The 20,689-nt window shown below is 43.2% G+C and overlaps 1 protein-coding gene across 27 annotated transcripts in view; it reads left to right on the top strand.

Annotated features, from left to right (window-relative positions):
* Positions 1-20,689, top strand: part of MCF2L (MCF.2 cell line derived transforming sequence like) — an 828,274-nt gene that overhangs the window by 474,565 nt on the left and 333,020 nt on the right. For 26 of the 27 annotated variants that reach the window (XM_069204968.1, XM_069204983.1, XM_069204981.1 and 23 more), the window contains one exon: positions 16,926-17,040. In XM_069204968.1, coding sequence (XP_069061069.1) covers positions 16,926-17,040 — 115 coding nt within the window. Of the gene's footprint in view, positions 1-8,426; positions 8,487-16,925; positions 17,041-20,689 lie in introns of all 27 variants that reach the window. The other variant, XM_069204986.1, reaches the window with a different exon arrangement.

Genomic DNA, 20,689 nt, shown 5'->3' with positions numbered 1-20,689 from the left:
AGCCACTGTCAGTCACTCGGAATGCATCCCAAGCCACCATTTTTCACCCACCTTGTCACCTCAGTTTGGACCAGCCATATGCAAATCATTCTTGACCCTGCTCCTCATGGGGACATTCTAGCCCGAACTGCAGGCCAGGTCCTCCCTGAACAGGGACACAAGCAACTTAGGACTGGTTTCATCCTAGTTAAGACTCTCCAGTCAGGTATAGCTTGGTTCCGGAGGTACAGTGTACCCAGGAACCATGCCTAGGTTAAACCAACGCACTTAGGGCATCAGATGCCAAAACCATGAGATGATGAATGAAATGCTTAAATTTATCTCAGCCACTGGCAGTCGTTTGGGCCACATCCTAATCCTTTGCTCTACAGCCAAGTATAGCTTGGCTCTAGTGGCACACCTAGTTTTGACTATGGCAAAATGGGTATTGGGTTTCTTGCAAGAACAGAAATATGTGAAGATAAAGGAGGACCTAGCTTGTTCTAAATGGTTGCATTTAATGGGCATAGGTGCCACACAATTGCTGCATAGTTTGCCTTTCTTTGTTGAATGCCATGATTTTGCCAGCCCTTCTGTATAATGTGGTCCTCCAGTGTCACATAATTCCAGTAGCATTGCTCCTGGATTTCCACCAGAATATTGGGTAACAATTATCATGAAGCCAAAATATCGAGTTATAAATAGCAGGAACAGAAATATTCTGCAAATAAGTAGATAAGTAAGATAAAGGTAGATATACGGAAAATATAGCTTTTCTATGCTTAACTTCACATATAGGTACTATGACAATACACACACAGCTATATATTTTATATAATCAAGGTACGTAGATGTGGAGTAAACCATAGTAAATTTATATTTGCCTCTATGCACTTACCTTCACAATATTTTGTTTCTCGACATTTAGGCCTCCATATTTGACCCACAATATATTTTTGGATATCTTGACATACAATCCAGTTAATCAATGCCACCTGCGGCTGGATGCTTCCTGAATAGGTGAATCAAATCTGCTACTGCCATGCACATATGTCTGTCAACGTTTGTGCATGTAAGACTGCTCGGCATGTGTAATCAGTATTGTGATTTTGCCCCTTAATCTGCACATTAGGAGAGTTGCATATCTCATTGAGTGTGCGGCAAAATATTTATTGGCCCATGTGTACAGTAGTTGCATTCCTTCGTATTTGAAAAAAAGATATGCCATGTGGGATTAACGAAATCTTATGTGAACTGTTGCCATTTGATCTCTGCGGATGTAGTGTCCCTTTACACATACATTAGGCATAAACATGGTTTCCTTCGCTGAATACCTAGCCATATGTATGATGTATACATACATACATATTTGGGCGTTCTTCCACCATCCAGTGCATACAATATAGGATGATGGGTCAGCACACTTCAAAAATTTGCTAATTTCAATGTGTGTGATAGCATTATGCCCTTTTACAAGGGATACTTCCTTTTAGAAGGTAGTTCCTTTCTTTGCCAAGGACTTATATGACAGTGTGTGCTTTTTGGACCACAGACATTTTTGCTTTTAGCCAATATTTTTTCTATACTGACCATGACCCATCAGCTTTTCCCACTATAAAGTTTGTCAAAAATAATGACAAAAACAACCAAACATTGACAAATCGAGAAGGCTAGCAGGAAACGCCAGACCTGTTGGCTTCATGAAACAAAGTATAATCAACGTGGGTAAAATAAGGTAGGAAAGGGGCAACCGGTATCCACATCTCAGGTTAACTGTCCCCACAACAGAAACCCACCTTTGTTCTACAACATAGAACTTGGAGCATTTCCATGCGCTCAGTAGGATACCCTCTTTATTACTAACACCACACATCTTTCCCTTTTAAACAAATGTGAACACTCAATTTATAATAGCCTGTACAACAAATAAATTGTGCAACAGCAATTATACTAAGTGCACCTTCATGTTCTTACATAGACCTGAAGATACTGGAGTACCTTGGATAACTTTTTGGCTTACATTTTTCAGACATTATGGTTCTTCCACAAGGAGAACTATAATCACTTCCATTAGATGGCTTATAATCTTTTTTGTGACTTTCCCAAATCCTTCGTAATTTGTGTCTGACCCCCACATGGTCTGCCCCTTGGCCTTTTAAAATAACCACTCTATTAAGGTTTCAAATTCTGCCATACTCTATTGTGATAGCCTTCTGGAAAAGTTTAACCGCTCTTCTTGGTGCAGTAAACTTTGATCCAGGTTAAACTTCACTGAAGATTTAATTTTAATCCATTCACCCCCCTTAACATTCAGCTCTCTCCCAACATGTCTAGCATCAAGTTCTGTTCCATTTAACCATCTTCTGATGCTCTTTACTTCTCCACACATCATCAGCAGAAACGTTCGTTCAGTCCTTATTTTAATACATCTATCCTGGAACTGGTTCAGAATAGTGTTTTCTCTCCCTGAAAAGAGAGAATGTGGAATTTACTCATATGAGGGGAAAAACAATAGGAAACTAATCAATGTTCTAGCTCTTTTTTTCAATCCAGACCACTGCTTTTGGCCACCTCTTCAGTGTCTTATTGAATCTTTCTACCATCCCACTGAATTTATTCTCTGGAGCAGAATTGCACCCCATTGTCCCACAGTATACTACTTGGTATCACTTCTCGTCTGAAAAGACCTTCCAAAATACGAATAACAGCACCAGAGCTGATATCAGACACACATGCAACTTCAGGCCATCTTTTTTTAATAGTTCCAAAAATGCAAAAACTCTTCTATTGTGCTCTTCCCAATTGTTCCATTAATGAGCATGTTGTCTTGAAAGCATTATACCCCTTCCAACTTCCCAATAATCAAAGCCTTTAATCTCTGGAACACTGAGGATGGTGATACAAGGCCAAAAGACATTCTTAAAAATATAAATACACCCCGGGGAGTTACAAAAGCAGTGAGTTGGGATGCAACTTTATCTATTGATATGCAGATGTGAGATCAAGTGTAGTGAAATATCTTGCATCACATACAGTAAAAATAGTTTCTGAAATATTTGATCATAGAAATGTATCTACTACCACCTCTTTATTTCCACCCCCTCAGATCTACATATAAAACGATAAGCACCTGATTGTTTCTTTGCAACCATTGTAGGTGCTAGCCATTCTGTAGTCTCCACTGGAATTATAATAACCTCTCTCCAGTCTTTCTAGCTCTTTTTGCACCTCTTGCTGCACACTTGAATGAATTTTCGGGACTTTGGCTGAGACTGGCATAGCTCCTGGTTTTAAGTTTTTATAGAATGAAGATATTCCTTGATACAACCTAGCTTCTTAAAAAATACCCCAAGAAACGTATTTGCAAAATCTGTACATCCTTTCACAATTTGTCTGACTCCCACCTGAGGCTGCGCATTAAGAGCCAAAAACATGCCTTACTCATTTTGATTAGGCCAGTCCAGGATATGATTCCCCCTTGTAAGCCACAGACAATTTAGCAGGAATAATGCACCCTTTATTCTTAATTTCTTGTCCTCCATAACCCCCTTGCTTGACATCCATACATCAAAGAAATATACCAGGGAAGTATTTTCTAAAAATGTTGTCATAATACCGCTTTGTGCGGTGGGAATGGCTGCAGGGCATGGCATGCGTCCAGTCCCTGTGACCAACCCCTCCAACCACCCCCTTATTTTATTTTCAATGACCGCGACCTGGCTCACCCAGGGGCTTATTAAAAACCAAGCGCTGGAGACTGTCCTTGTTTTTTATTTTTACTGTGAATTTGTGATGACCTGTTTCAGGAGGTCACACCCTAAGCTAGGCCCCTTAAGCCACTACTTTCCTTTATGACTAAATTCTTAAGAGCCTGCTGCATGGGAGAAACAGCAGCTTATTCATTTGCCATTTACTACTGTAATGTGTCTCTTGTCTGAGGCAGAAGGCCTCTTAGGAACCTGGATACAAGACCAGTTTTTTCTTTTTTTATTTGTTAAATTGTTAGCTATGCTAGAAGATGCACTAAAAATAGAACTCCTATCAGACCTAAGACAGGCATTTATCATAGTCCTACCCAAATAAGGGAAGCTGCCTACTTATCATGCTTCTTATACACCATTCCCCCTACTAAATACAGTGGTCAAGATCCTGGCAGATCATTGCAAAAATATTGACGCTGTGCCTGGTGAAAGTTATCCTGACCTAACTACACAGGGCCCAGACTTGTTATATGTCCGGTAGAATTACCTGGCAAAAACCTGTGGTGCCTCCATAACTCATTGGTCTACTTTCATACCACACAGGAGCCCTTAGCCCTGTCCTAAAGAGACTCAATCTTGCCTGCGATATTGTGGCTTGGTGTGGCTGCTTTACAACCGTTGAAGGCGAGGGTGAAAGTAAATGGTGTATTCTCGGGGAGTTTCAGCTTGAACAGGGATGCTCCAGTGTTGTCCCTTGTCACCAGTGCTGTTCACCCCGTGTATGGAGCCATTGGCCAGCTGGCTTAGACCTAGGACAGACCTAGTGGGATTCTCAAAAGTGAGCCTGAGAAAGTTTCTCTTTACGCAGATGATAGTCTGCTGTACCTTGTAGAGTCAGTAGCCTCATTGCCCTTGGTTTTGTTGGTGTTCTGCACCTTCGAACAATACCTGGGCTCCAAAATTACTTGGGATAAATCATAGCTGTAGAAGATGAGTTGTTGGCCCCCGACAGTTGTGATCCCTCTAGAGGCTGTGGTATCGCCAGAGGGTTTCCGCTACCTGGGGATATTAGTCGCATTGTTTACTGACTAGTTTTCTGGAGAGGACTTGGAGGTAGTCTAACAGAGGTATCAGGAAGAAGTTGACTACAGGAGACGCTTGCCTTTTCAGATTATGGGCAGGGCCGCCCTCTTTTAGATAATTACTCTACCCAAATTCTTATACTTGCTTCAAAATACTCTATTGCCTGTGCCGGGGACCTCCTTCAACAAGATGTCCTCTGTAGCCTTTACAGGTCTGTATACAGGGATGTGGAATTCCTATTGCCTGATGCCCGGGACATCTTGTTTGGGGTCAAGGGCAACAAGTTTTTATGTTTACTTTGTCCTTGGGACAAGTAGGCCCAACCCTCTGCAGCACAAACCCTTTGGCTGCCTGTTTACAGAGAGTGGAACTCTCTGCAGTTGAGGTAATGTGTTTCCAAAAGATAATGCTGTTCGAACTTGTATTTATGGTTCATTATTTGAAATCCTTCATTATTAGGGTGAGTGCTGTAATTAAATGTTTTAAGGTCACACTTCACTACTGATGTTGGTTCCAGTACAAAAAAAAAAAACGTGTATACACGTTTGAAAAGTTTAGGCTATGAGGCTAAGTATAATGCTCCCAGAATGCTCTCTGATTAGATGCAAATGAAGTGTCATTTAGTAAAATGTGTTGGTGCATGCTAGTATTTCCCAAAAATATTTCTAATGGAAAATCAGTGTAACCATTTTCAACACGATTATGGCAAGCATGAAAATAAACAAACACTGACAAAGCCAACTGATCGGACATATTTTTATAAGTCTTTTAGTTTCATCAATGCGTGTCTTGTTTTGACATGGCTTTTGTAACACTTTATTGTTGTGGGAGCTATCAGGCCCTCAACACTAACAAACACTGGCAAAAAAAAAAAAAACGTTTTTGAACTCTAAAAGCACACGTTGCCACCAGTGGCATAACAAAGGCCCCGCAGCCGCCCTCCTGGGGGCCCCTTCAGCACAGCACCTGGCCTGAGTGAGTCTGGAGAGGGGGCTCCTCCATGTTCTTTGCAAAGGGGCACCCTCCAATTTCGTTACGTCAATGATTGCCACTGTAGTTCCTGACACTGAAGAAAACTACTTTGTGTGCCAATATGCTCCTTGTGGAAGAGCAGAATGCGATCGCTCACAGTAAAGCCAGCCGAAAGAGAGAGAAATAGAAGTTTGATAAAAACATAATGTTTTGTTAACACCAGACCTAATTAGGGACCAAGACCCACATGTAGGTAGCTTTTTGCATGTCGCAAACAGCGACTTTAGCTGTTTGCGGCGTGCAAAAAGCACATTGCGATGCACAAACCCAGTTTTGCCATTCGGTAACCTGGTTACCGAATCGCAAAACGGGTTTGCGACTCGCAATTAGGAAGGGGTGTTCCCTTCCTAATTGCGACTCGCAGTGCAACGTAGGATTGTTTTGCGACCGCGGGCGCAAACCAATCGCAGTTTTCACCCATTTCAAATGGGTGCTAACACTTTTGCTAAAGGGAAGGGGTCCCCATGGGACCCCTTCCCCTTTGTGAATGTCACTGTAAACATTTTTTCAGAGCAGGCAGTGGTCCTGCGGAACACTGCCTGCTCTGAAAAAATGAAACGAAAACGTTTCATTTTTCGTTTTTGTAATGCATCTCGTTTTCCTTTAAGGAAAACGGACTGCATTACAAAAAAGAAAAAAAAACAGCTTTATTAAAAAGCAGTCACAGACATGGTGGTCTGCTGTCTCCAGCAGGCCACCATCCCTGTGAGGGCCGCCATTCGCAAGGGGGTCGCAAATTGCGACCCACCTCATGATTATTCATGAGGTGGACATTTGCGAAGCCCTTGCGAATCACCGATGGTGCCATCCTACATTCGGATTTGCGACTCGCAAATTGCGAGTCTGACTCGTAATTTGCGGGTCGCAAATCTGAACCTACTGACATGTGGCCCCAAATTCTTAAAGAAAGTCACAAAAGTGCACCCATGGTATATGTCGTACCCCTATAAAATATTTGTGAACTGTATTTTAGCATGGGTAAATACAATGTGTAGATTTGCTCATTTGAAAATCTATTGAGCATTTGCAAGTTCATTTTCCCTCCAGCCACTTTCTTCCCAACCCTGGAAGAAGTTCTAATTCTGCCATTGTCAGGAGTAAATGTCCAACCTTTCTTATTATGGGAAAATATTCGAGAGAAGCTGGTGAAAATCTTTAAAACATGCAGGTTAGTAGGTTTGCAGACTCAAAGGCATTTCAGCCCTGGAACTATTGCTTACTGCTTCCTCCAGCCCCAGTATGCAGATCTGCAGAAAGGTGGAAAATAAGGAAATGGCTACAGTAGGGATTGAAACTGCAAGTATTCAAGCCCTACTAAGGTAGTAGCCCTGGCATAATCAGAGAGGCTATTATCAGAGCTCTTACATAATGAGATTGCTGCCATAATTTGTCGCCACACTACATGGCACCAAAGGGACAAGTAGATCTTTTTACAGGACAAGTAGATTTGAGAAGCAACCTGTCCCCTGGACAAGTAGATATTTTAATAAATGCCACACCCCTGGTATATAACGGCAGCATTGCACTACCATAAGCCAGGGCTTACTACTGGGCTTCCCAGCTACAGTCAGTGAATGCATGGAGTTACGCACCCAGAGATGACCCAGCCACAAGGCTTGAGAGATATATAATGGAAGGGAAATCCTATATACATTACATTCTGAGTTCCCCCCTGCCGGGACCGACAAAGCCTTCTCTTGAAGGCTGGGGCAAAGCCACGATGTACGTAGGTTGGAGGGGTACATTATCTCAGGAGACCCACTTTTGGGTGGGTAAACAGATGTGAGAGCTCCAAAAGTTGACTGGGATGAGACCATTGGACCTTATTGTGATCTTGACCCATAGATCTACACAGGAAGCAGGTTCTCTTCTGTACACTCGATTTTGCCCTTGCGAAGCAAGATGTAGTCAAGGGCAGGGGTAGCCTAACCACCCACCACATTCTGAGTCAATGGGTCATTGGCATGACACACTGCATGGATGCGGAGACGATGGTTACTAGCATGATGGGCTGTGCAAACTAAATACAGAGAAAGGGGTCCAAGGCAAGACCACTATGGCTTCCGTTGGGGACCCGGAAATCACCCATGTGCCCAGACGAGATGGGGTGGTGCCTGAGAGGAGGGGGAATCCTATGAAATACCAGGAGGCTAGCCTGAGGCCAAATAGAAGAAGGGAGGGCAGCGGGGTACTAATTTACTGGGACAGCATATCTCCTTGCCCTTTCATACGTGACATTGTTTGAGGCGTTACTGATTTGCAAGAAGATAATTTAACACGTTCTATTCATACGCAATATGAACCTGGACTGAATCTGTTGATAATTAAACATAGTCTATGTTTCAGCACATATTTCTTCAAGGAAGGTGATTTTATTCCTCCAATTTATACAGGAAGGGGAAAGGATCTACATTAGATTAAATTTTGTATTCCGCGTACATAATTTCATACTTTCAGGTTTCTTATATTTCTGACTCTAACCTCAGCCATCGTAATCCCATTGCTTTTTTAGATTAAAATGCCCACTGCCCAATCCTCAAATGTGTAGTCCTGCTCCTGATCTTCAGTTCTCTGAAAACTATGGTATTCGTTTCAAACGGGCAAATGTTGATCACCATTTTTTTTTTTTAGAGTCTAAACTCACAAAATGAGGAGGTAGTGATTGCTTTTCATCCGAGGAGGCAGTGACAGGTAAGTTCTGGAAAGCTTTGAAGGTCTTTGTAAATGTGCTTCCAGAATGCTGGTTGCTAGGAAAAATCAAACAGACCCCCCATTTATATGGTTTAACACTGCTTGCAATGCTGCTCTAAAACAGTTAAAAATATATATATATATCAAAAGAATCTCCCTGCAATGTGGAGGAGGTTAGACGTGCCACGCATGCCTGTAAATCACTTCAGGAAAGAGAAAACAGAAAGTAAGGAGGCAGGCATGCCAGGATTTGCAAGCTGCCTCTACACTTAGGGATGTCAGGGCGCTGTTTGGGAAGTGACAAACAGGCCCTGTTTTACTGATAATAATCAACCCAGAATTGAATGTCATGTTCTTGCAGAGGAGTGGGTGTGTCACTTCTCTAAAGTCTTCGGCCAAGATCTCACGTTCCTGGCGAAATTAGGTCCCCCTCTTCTGCTGAAACCCTAGACCTGAGTGACTATTGAAGTCAGCGCAGTAACCAGAGCTGTATTAAAGTCTCAAGCAGGGAAGGCACCAGATGGGGTGCCCATTGATGTTTTTAAGCAAAATTTCATTTTGAGGGCACCCTGTTAGCAAATGTTTTTCAGGCAAGAGGTGATATCTCTAATTCCTGAAAGAGGTCCACTATCGTCCCAATAGATTTTTTTAAAAGGGATAGAAATAGCCCAACTTGTTACAGGCCAGTTTCCCTCATCAACTCCTCCATAAAGATCCTGGGAAGGGTAATCTTGCAAAAATTGGAAGACTGGGCTGGGGAGAATAATTATTTCTCAGAAGTACAATATTGGTTTTGCCTAGGAGTTGGTACGGTAGAGCAAACCCTGAACTTGCTTTTACTATTTGGAAAATATTCTCAAGCTAGGGGAGAAGCCCTCCACATGGCCTTTATGGACCTCTCCATCATGTTCGACTTGGTTAACAGAGGTAAGTTATGAGCTTTGATGGGCAAAGCAGGGATCTGGGTAGCCCTGATTGACCTCTTGTAACATCTGCTCTATTGTAGGATGGCCCAGGTTCGATTCGGCATCAATGGAGAGTGTACCCATGCTTTTTATTCCAGCAGAGAAGTGAGATAGGGTTGTAGTCTGGCCCCCTTTTTATTTCGTTTTTACTTCAGTGCCTTTGAAGAAGAGCTTTGGCCAGAGGCAAGGATCTCCCCACACTAGGGCATCATCCAATCCATTTTGCTTTATGCGGATGATGCAGTTTTAATCACCCGTACCGGAAACTGACTGCAGTTGATTTCGTATTCTTTTAATGATTTTATGGGGCGTTAAATTTGAATAAACCATCAGAAATCACATATTGTGATCTGTGGATCCCACTCATGTATTCACTCCGTAGACGGTATTCCAGTTGCAAGTGCACAGTTTTCATTATCTCGGGATTTTGCTGACAGATATCCTGAGTCAGAGAGCTTGGAAATTTGCAGGGCCATAGAAGCGATTTTGAAATTTTCCAAGAAATTAGGCCACAAGCCCATTAAGGAACTAAAAGCTTTATATGAGCGCAAATGCATTTTTTTCAGAACTTACAGGGTCGGTGTTTGGGGTTACACTTCACCTGGAAGCTTGCAATCAATCGAGAAGAAATGTATTTGCAGATTGCTGGCTTCCTCTCCGAGTACTGCCAGCCTTATTGTTCATTTGTAACTTAGCCCTCTTTTTTGGAGGAAATAATTAAGGCTGCGCTGCTGCTTCTGTGGTGTAATATCTAGCACTTGCCCCATACTTCATTTACACAATTGGTTGTTGAAGACTGTTTAAGACAAGGACACTCGGATTCCTTCTCCTGGTTAGCCTTCGTCAAGGGGACTTTCTCTGACCTAGGTCTATCAAATTAGTTTTCCTCACCTAATGCACATGACTATTGCACAAAGAATTTGATTAAAAAACCTTTTATCAACATAGGGACCAGGCCAGCCTCTCCAGATGCTTACTTATGAGTTTGGGCTGGCGCTATTTAGAGATAGAACATGTTGAAGGGATGGAACCATATTTATTGTGTACCTTGAATCCCGAACATACATTTTATTTAATCTGTTTTAGACTAAGCACTTTGCACTTTTTGGTTGATTATCCTCAACAGGCCGCTTGGTTCTCCACCCTGCCCCATTGCCCTTGAGATAACATCTCAAAAGAAACGTTTGTTCATATTATGCTCTTTCGTGGTTTTTACACTCGCCCAAGATTGCACTTTTTATGCCCATTACTGCATTCTTATGGTTTCAGATCACACGTTACATGCCTGCAACGTTTACAGCTTTTAGATTCGGAGTACTGTTGACTAGCAGTTATAAGTTATTTTCAACAATCGCTTTGAATTAGAAAAGAGGAGAATAACAACATCTCCTCAGAAAAACGTTTTTTTTTTTTTTTTTACCTTAGGCCAGTGCCTCTGCCCTTTTTGTAACTGGTTTTGAAGACTTGGTGAAATTGTGCTTTGTTTTACTCGTTACCACATGATCAGTTTTAAGTTTCATAGGAATGTATTATGTCTTTTAAGATACTTATGTATTGCTCTCATGTGATTGTACACTGTTTACGCGTTTGTTTGCACTTGTGTTTTTTGTTGAATTGTTATTCTTTTTATGGCTTTCAGCTGCTTAATGTATTTGACGGACTGATGACACCATTTTAATAGTTCACACCCCTAAAAAGCCCTGATTCCTAAAACCTCAATACCCCCACATCTGCTAGACACAATATAATGGTGTGTAGTTATGAAAAGGCAGACCTACTGGCTTTGTCAGGATGCGGCTCGTTAATACAAACAGAAATATGTCATAATAAACCAACAAAACACCATTAAACCCACTAAGGATGGTATCATCTTACTGCGACATCCGTTAGTACATGTAATAATTCACTGTTCACTTTATCATTGCAAGAAAGCATTCCAACCATCAACATACTGTGTACATGAGCCTTATGTCTTTTTTTACACTGCTGCCCAGGCATCCGTAGGAACAGCAACAAAGGTCAAAGAGCTATTAGACTGAAAGCCCCAGCTCAGGGAAAGCTTGAAAACAACAGATACGCCTTCCCAGTTCATGAATCCTATGACCTTGGAGACTTAGGGTAACCTCTTTGAATTCGCCTTCAGGCTCCTTTGGGGCAACTCCTTCATCTGTCTTTGCTGCATAGGTTACGGGAGGGCATGAAGGTCCACTGGGACACTTTATAGTATAAAGGGGGTTCCATGTGCCCCCAAGCCACTTTATGCTCAAGAGCTTGGCCATAGGGCCTCAGAATGGGTGGTTGCTGGGGGGGGGGGGGGGGGGGCGCAATCCTCAAGGTTCCACTGTGACATGGTTTTCTCCGGCCCTGGTGGGCCATTTTCATTGGGTAAATTATGTTTGCTTCTGTTGCCTTGCTCCATTTTTTTCAGACCTATTGGCCTCTAAATTCTTCCGAGGTTTAAGAGCATGAGTTTTACTGTCCTTCCTCCTTACATAGGACCTGTCTTTTTGCCTAGCACTTCTGGGCACGGAGTCTTCCTTAGTAGCACCCCTGGATCCTCAAGGCAGAGTGCCTTACCTGCCTACATCTTCCAGGTTCCAAGTCCTCTGTTGGCCATTTGCAGTGCATCCCTGTCAGTGCACATCTGGACATCAGGTGCCCTCGCCTTTTAGATGTCACAATTCCATTCCACTGGGGAACCAGGGGAACCCTCCATGGTCACCCAAGCTAGTTCATCTCTCGATTGTCCACTAGAGTGTTTATGTAGCCAGTGCCACTGGCCTTCCAGAAACAAATCCTCGCCTCTGGGTGCCAATTGTCATCAGAAGTCCTTGAGTCTGCCTTTGCAGTGGGGGTCTGCTGTCATCTCTTCTCAAGCTGGGCATTCCTTCAGCATTGCTTCTCCTAAGTTCCAGACTTTTCTCAAAAGACTGTCCCTTGTGCAGGCTTTTTAGGGTGGGTGGGTATGGAAACTTCCACAAGGTAGGCACATCTGCCCTATCCTAGAGTGACATATTATCAGTCCACCACTGTCCCTTCTCTCCTCCAGGGCATTTTAGGAATCTCCAAGATGGTATCCTAACGTCTCCAGTCGAAACACCTTCTCTGAGATGACTAAGACCCACCACTAACTGGCACAGATGCCTGGTCTGTTCGCTTCAGAACTTCGAAGAACAATTCCTGTCACTGGCTGTAGAGGTGTGCCTGTCTCTCCTTTGTTTCTGTAGAGTTGGGTCTTCCCAGGCCAGGTGCAGTGTGAAAAGTAATTGGCACCTGCAGATTCCTTCTCCATTCTTTCTCTTCCCAGGAAAAGGCATAATTACTGGCAAACAGCCCTTATGTTGGAGCCCCTTTGACCCCCTGGCTGTCTCACAGAGTAATTATCTTGGCCCAGCAGGGTGATTTAGAGGCCAGAATCTAATTAGGAACTGAGTCAGAGAATACTGATAGGTCTTGAAGTACCACAAGGATATGAGGTATGTGGAAATGAAGGTCAGATCTGCATGCAAGATCCTGCTTTATCTTGATATTGCCTAGACTCTAGGGCTCACTATGGCAAAACTCAAGTTTGGTACAGAATATGCCCATGGTGTACAATACAGTGAAGCACTCTATATACTTCAGTGAAGCACTATAGACGTGCATACCCATACAGTAGCTCACACACATTCTAAGGCCTGCGCAGCTCAGCACCACTCTATGAATGGTCCTTTCTGTGACATGCTGCCTCTGGGCAAAGACTGGGCTGAATTTGACAGTAGTCTCACACAATCAGCGGGCACACCTGTGAACACACATGTGTGCATATATTCACATTCAATCAACAGAGACCCTCTTACCCCAGCTGCACAGCAGTGAAATTTATCATAAAAAGATAGATACTGGAGGCTAGTACTCCCAGTCCATTATAACAGAGCTTATAGTGAATGATAGTCGGTGAGACTCACAGTAGAAGACCAAAAACCAGGAAATCCAGAAATCAAAAATCCACGGGGATTAAATGAGTTAGAACCCCTTTCTCTATTTCATGTTCGCAGAATATGATTTGTTTCGTAAGACAAATTGAACCATAAAAAATGCCCTGTTAAAATGACATGACCTGGCAAATAAAAGTAGAATAACAAATAATATTGATATAAAAGGGGTGTGGCAAATTTATCATGTTTTTCATCAGTTGTGGGAAGAATTCCCAGACCTTTTAATTTGTCATCGTACGAAAATGCCCCTTTTTGACATGGTCACCCCCCACTTTTTGCCACTGGTACGGAGGATTTTTGACTGAGGTGCACTGGGTTTCTGCTAAACAGGTCCCCAGTGTCAGTGCTCTTTTTCCACAAACAGGTAATATGGTGTACAATTGGTACACTCCTCCACCCATGTAAGTCCCTAGTAAGTGGTACCTCTGGTATCTAGGGCTTGGGTAGAGGAGAGGGTCCCTACGGGCTGTAGCACAGATTATGCCCTCTACAATAGTAGCTGTGTGCTTCTCATTTTTAGTCTGCATGCCTTGGTGCAAGCCAGGAGAAAACATGACGTGGCACACCCTTGGTGTGCCATGCCCTCATCAGTGCAGCTAAGTATATGTAAGTTGCCCTAAGTCAGAGTGCAGTACATTTACTGCATGACCATATCTGCATGAGTGGATATGGCCCTGTGATGCTTAGCCCCATTGCTGCGCATTGCAAGCGAACCGGGAAGCCATTTTAAGGTATGTGCTGGACACTCGTCAACACGAGTGACCAAGGCACATAATAGCTTCACCAAACCTTATGGTGTTTGGTATCAAATACCTCATTTCAAATCGAGGTTGATGCCAGCTTTGGATTTATTCGGACATGCACCCATAGGGCACCTTAGGGCCCCCCCCGCACCCCCCCGAACCCTACCAATCTCTTGGTGAGCTGAAAGTCTAGTTTGGTCCAGTCTGCCACTATCAGACATGTTTCTGACCCCCTGGAGGTGACAGCCCACACTCTGAGGGCAGAAACAATACCTGCTTCAAAGAGGGGTGTTACCACCCACTCCAGCAGGATGGCTAGCAGATCTACATATCAAGACAGGGATCTTCAAAGACCCTGCCACCTTTGGTATGCACAGCCCCGGCTTCCCCACTCTCTTTTGTGTAGCCACTCCTCCCCTGAGGTCCATTTGGCACAAGGTCAGGTGGGAAAATTAGCTAGTGAGTAGGCGTGTACCACGCCTAGGCTAATCACACCCCTAAGATGGGCTACCCAGGGTGGACACTCAAAGAAGGGTTCCACCATATTTGTTTTGGTTGGAACACGGCCTTCTGGGATAGGGATAAGCCCACTTCCCACAAGAAGTGGTTATAACGGGGTGTAGGCACCCCATTGGCTACTACCCTACACTCCCCTAAAATACCCCGGAATTGAGTATTTAGGTGGCTCCCCATCAACAGAAGCCAGAGTCGCCTGACAATAAGAAGAAGAGGACATAAGAGCGAGAACTGCGGACTCCTGGTAAACTTTTGGTGCAAAACCCTGCCTCCTTACCTGCTGCCGTCCTTACAGTTGCGACATCACGACTCGTCCTGCAGCTTTGGGGACTCAAAAAGCCTCAGCACTTCGCCAGCCCCTCTGCATCTCCCTTGGAGTGAAGGAGCAAATTCCCTGCTTTTTGCAGGCACAACCACAAAGTCCAGTCCACCAGACTGCTGATCCCCAGGTCCATCTTCGCACCAAACATCCAGGAGGAGGTCCCCGTGCTGCAAGAAGTCATTCCTGTGTCCCCACCAAGTGAGAAGACGCATGGATCCACCGGAGCTGAGCTGCACCAACCCCAGGAGTACCGGACCCTTGCACCAACCAAGGCTTTTTGAAGACCACGGCGGACTCCAACAGCAGAACCGAAAGCCTGCTGGTGAAGAACGTAAGCATCGCAGAGGACAGTCTTCTCAGTCATCCAGTTGCCTTGCTCTATCTCTCCTTCTGCAGGTCATCCAGAGAACCTTGTGCGCCTTGATGCAGGAGCACCACCACTAAGGATCCACTGCACTTGAGCACACTGGCCGAGGCCCATGACTTCCAACAGTGTCCACCTGCTCTCCAGACACCCACTGACCCCCTGTTGGGAGCTCCCGGACTTGTCCCTCCTTGCATTCTTTTTCCAGGTGGCCCCCCTCGTCCCCAAGTGTTCTTTGCGCAGAAACACGACATGACCAACATCACTGCCTCTGGACGCTCCTGGGCAGGTAAGTCTGAACTGTTGGTTTGTCAATACCTTTGCACTCCTCACTACCATTAGGGGATCCCCAAGAACTGAGTGTATGAACTTCCAGGCAGCCGTAGTACTTTGAAAACTCGAGCTGCGTAAAAACACATTAATTTGCAAAAAGGTTTTACTTACAAATCGTTTCAAGAATGGCTACAGTATTTATTCTTGTGCAAATGTCTGGTGTTTATAAATAACACTACTAAAAAACTAGTTTACTAACCAATTGGTCTCGAGTTGCTTTTTGAGTGTGTTTCTCATTTATTCGCTGCACGTTCAACAAATGCTGAGCACTACCCTCTTGTAGGTCTAACTGCTCGCCCACACTACCATATGCCGCTTTTGGGACTGACATTTTTACCCCTGTAAACCAATAAGGGCACCCTGGACTATCTGCATAGTGCCCCCCTACACTGGGTCACTACATAGATAGCCAGCTTCCTACAGTCATGATGCTAATTAGAGGGCTTTATTGGATGGATTTATATTCACAAATTGATTTGTTTTTTTCTTTTCAAGCAAATTCAGTTTTTCGGTGCATGAAACACTTTAAAGAAATAGATTATTTTTCTTTAATGAATGGTTATGCTTTTGAACCAAGTTAAAAACAATCTGTTTTTAAAATCCTAGTTTTAGACAAAATTAAAATGGAAACTCTATACAGTTTTCTATGAAGCAAATCACCTGCTAAAATAGGCACAATTCCTTTGTAAGCAAAATGAATTTACAGCACTTCAAGTATCTTTGTTCAGTAAGTATGCAGTCCTATAACACGCTGAAGACCTCATGAACGTTACGCCACTGCTGTTCATCTCCAAATAACCTGGCATTCCTTATTTTGTTATGTCCATCTTATACTATCAACCAACAAAAGCATTTCTCCATTCATCTGCCCATGACAATGTTTCTCTATCTTTCTGTAGCTCCCTTAGTATTTAGCCCTGTCTCATTTTATGTTTCCACTCTGAGTATGTGTGTGTCCCCATATCTCCCTTGATCACTGACTCCCACGGTATTAAGAAGTCTCTCTGTTTTTCACTCAACATATTTTACGGCTTTTGCACAACAGGTCATGTCTGATACCTACTTCAGTTGAAAGCAACAGAGTGCCATTAAACCGATTTAGGTGTAAAGTGTATCAAGATTATTATCAAAGATGGTCACTTTTGATTAAATATGTGTGTAGATGGAATGTTATTAGAAGTTGCTGTCTTTTTCATGCTGATATCCTTCTTTTCCTTAGGGGGACGTGGGACAAATGGATGCCCCGTCATTACATTTCCGGACTACCCTGCTTTCAGCGAAATCCCAGAGAAGGAATTCCAGAATGTCTTGACCTATCTAACTAGTGTCCCCAGGTATGAGGCTGCTCCTCAAAACAAGCAAGCCTTCTTGTCCTTGATATGTGTATTAAGTGTTCTTTCGCTTTCATGAGCTCTTCGACGATCGAGCGTGACAATAATGGTTTCTGCCAGGGACCTGTAAATTAAGAAGTATTTGGATTTAATAGATTGCTACTAACTACTTTTGTGTCATCACGTTTTCACAATAAGGTCTTTCTCATAGAGAATATTCATGCAGAAGCTAAGAGTGGTGTAATTTAGAAGAGATTGAAGGGCGAACGGAGCCAGAAGCAGGCTTTGTTGGGATTTCAGAGGTTGAGGTTTATTGTCGGTCTTCTTCCCACCTTAATTTATCACTGCTTCTTTCCCCAGTTTAGAAGATTTGATCAGAAATGTGTTAGCTCCAGCTCAGGGACAATTAAGTTGGCTTGGTTGTGGTGACCGAACATCTCATTCATGTGTGGCATGGGTACAGCTCATGCTGAATTGCCATGTTGGGCTGCCACGTTTTGCGACTCATTTTTTAGAGTAGCTACAATGGGAGACACTCACAACAGAGGCCTGTGGTTGAGCTGGGTAAAGTGCTACTCCGGCTAAGATTATTTCCTCTTTCACCAATGCTTGGACGTTGAATTGAAAATTTGTGTCAGTAGCTGGACTGCTGCATCACCATGCAGTGTCACTATCAAGTGTCATTTTTCTCCAACTTTGAACGCTAATGAGTACTTCTTTCAGGTTAGGTTGATGAATTTACTGTTTGAAGTGAATTACCATCAATTTGCAGGGCTGTTACCAGGATCAAGTGGCAGCTCCTTTTGGTTGAATCCTGTGGCCTTCCCCTGGATATGCATTAGGAACTTTTCCATGCATTTCCCTTGCAACATCATACTCTAAAAGGAAATTATTTAAGTTGATGCATTCAGTTCATCTCTATCATCTATTCATATTTTTTCACACAGAAGATATAGACACTGGAAGTAATTTAGAATATTTGGCTTGGTGCTTTTTTACTATCAAATCGCTAGTGGGGCTCTGTTTTTGAGACTCTTCAGGCCCAGACTTGGGCATATTGGAGAACGTTTCTAGTTTGACAATCGCAAAAAGCAGTTTTTCGCTGCTACATTTTCACACTTGGGAGGTCATTAAGAGTTTGGTGGGCGGCATATGTGGGAATATTTGATTGAGTGCCAAGATTTGGATTGCCAAATTGCAACATGAATGTTAAATTGGGAGACACAGCTAATCGATGGGGAGAAGCGCGGTTGTTGAAATTGCAATCATAGGGGGCCTGATTCCATTGAATAAAGTGTAAAAGTACATGTATAAAAGAATTCCTTTACTGCTTACTTCTACTCTTTTACTATTTGTGCGAATTTATAAACTTTCTAAGGGTACACCTGGAAAACTGCATCAGTCACCAGTTTCTAGATATGCGCCTGAGAAATCGTGACTTTTCTTGTAGAACCATTCCACAAGGCAGAATTGTACACGCAAGACAGTTTTGCATTGCAGAATGGCATTTTTTTTTTTTTTGCCTCCATGCAGAAAAGTTTTTTCACCCAGTGAGAAACCTCTCCCTCATATCCTCAAGACTTGTTGAATTTGAATCTCTGGAGTTCTTCGAAGTTAAATAAAAACTCAGTAAGATTCCACAGGGTTCCATCAGTGGGTGGAAATAACTAATGTTGCACTGGTTGTGCTGTGTTTTAGCACCTGTAGCAAGTTTTGCGCTGAAAAATCAGTGTGAACAGCATCAAGCAGTTCGACAAAGGGTGCACCCTACGTGAGTTGCTGCTCGAGTAAGCTTTCTGCCCACGAACATTTGCAACCCCCTTGTTTGATAAATCTTGCCGGATGTCCTCCAGGTGACCAGAAAGTGCTCTAGGGGACGCCAAATGTCAATTTTGTTTGCCAATTTACTGTCCTGGAGCCTTATTCGAGATTAAATTCTATCATGCAGCTACTGGCGGAATTTGGCCGGAACGCATTCAACTGAAGTGGTCCTTACTACGGTCCTTGATCATAGTAATTTGCTATAGTCCAGGCAAGGCAGCCTTTTTGATTTTTCTTGATGTGTCTACAGCATTTGACCCAGTATCTTATTCTATTCTCCTGCATCTCTTGAGCAAGTTGAAAGTGGGAGGCCGTGTCCTGAGCTGTTTCAGCTCTTCTCTGCAAGATGAATCATAGTCCACTACCTTTAGCATTTATACATTTACACCTTAAGGTCTTTGTGATGTCCTCCACCTTTATTATTTAGTGTATTGTTTTATATATTTATATATATATATAATAGGCCACTTTCAACTTTAACCCCATCTCTTAGTTTTCCCTTTTGTAGATATGCAGACAACACCTAATTGATAGGTTTGAATGACACCCTGAACAGACTCAGAAAAGCATTCTATTGTATTGCAGCTTTGGCGGATTTGATGAGGGAAAAATTAGCTTCAGCTTAACTGTGGTGGACAGACAGCATCTAACACAGGGAGGAATTTGGGAGTCATGTTCGGCCACATTGGAACCTTGTCTCTGGGTCAAGCCACTCCCTGACCCTCCTAACTTGTGTTAGGGAAGAGGCTGCATGTACGTGTGCGAGGTGTTCAGTAACAGCGATCATGTACAAAATTAAACTCAATTATTGTGTAATATTGTAGGGCAGTAACCTACACTCGAGGTGTGGTGTTTGGGTCAAAGGTTGGGGTTTGCCCCGAGCAATCCAGGCCAGGGCACAAGTCTGGCTTACAGGCAGGTACACGGTGTCCACACACTATTTTCACAAGGTCGACGCCGTCCACCCTGCCAAGTATAGTGAACACTGTGATATGCTGAACTCTTTCCAGTGTAATGTTAAAAACCGTGATGCATTCATCAGCACCAGCAGGTTGTCTGCTTTCCTTCGGAGCAGCACCGATCAGGCGGCAGTGAGGTTTTTTTTTTAGGCCGAAGTTACGTGGCGATCAGGTCTTCTTTTGTTCTTGCTGGAAGGATCTGGAGCCTCACACCCACCAGTGAGTGCAATGGAGGGAAAACAAAGGCACAAGGCTTGTTGTCACTACACAGGCACTTGAGAGAGGCATGCTTTTGACTCTGATCAGTCTCTGTATATAAGACATGTGGATGCCTGTAAGAATGTCAGATGTGTTGGTCTGTTCCGGTATTTACACAAATAGCAATTTAAATATCACTACTTTGTTTTATTTCTTTTATAGCACTACTTATCCCAATGCAGGGTGTCGGAGTGCTTAGCAGCACATGTACACTTTATATAGTGGCAATAAATCATATAAGTGTAAATCTATGTACAGGATGTGATACATAGGATAGGGAGGGTTACAAGATGTAGGAGCCACTTGTCATTCATAGCTCACTGTGCTATATTGGAAGGATCACAATTGATGAACTGCAAGTAACAAAAGGATCTCTGTGTTAAAAGCAGTAACCCATTTATACATTTATATAAAACTATTATGATGTGCTGGGCAGGAGACAAATTAACCCTCAATGCTACTTTGATTCACAACTGATTCTAGACATGACACATAATTCTCCGGCAAATGTGTTACCCACCAAAGCCCTGAGATTTACAGGGCAGACAAAGCTCTCCGCAGCAGGTGCCTTAACCTCATAAGATTTATAACCAGTTAAGCAGAACAGATTTATG

This window comes from Pleurodeles waltl, chromosome 8, assembly GCF_031143425.1.
Source record: "Pleurodeles waltl isolate 20211129_DDA chromosome 8, aPleWal1.hap1.20221129, whole genome shotgun sequence".
NCBI classification, from domain to species: Eukaryota; Metazoa; Chordata; class Amphibia; order Caudata; family Salamandridae; genus Pleurodeles; species Pleurodeles waltl.
This window is presented reverse-complemented; position numbering and strand designations above follow the sequence as displayed.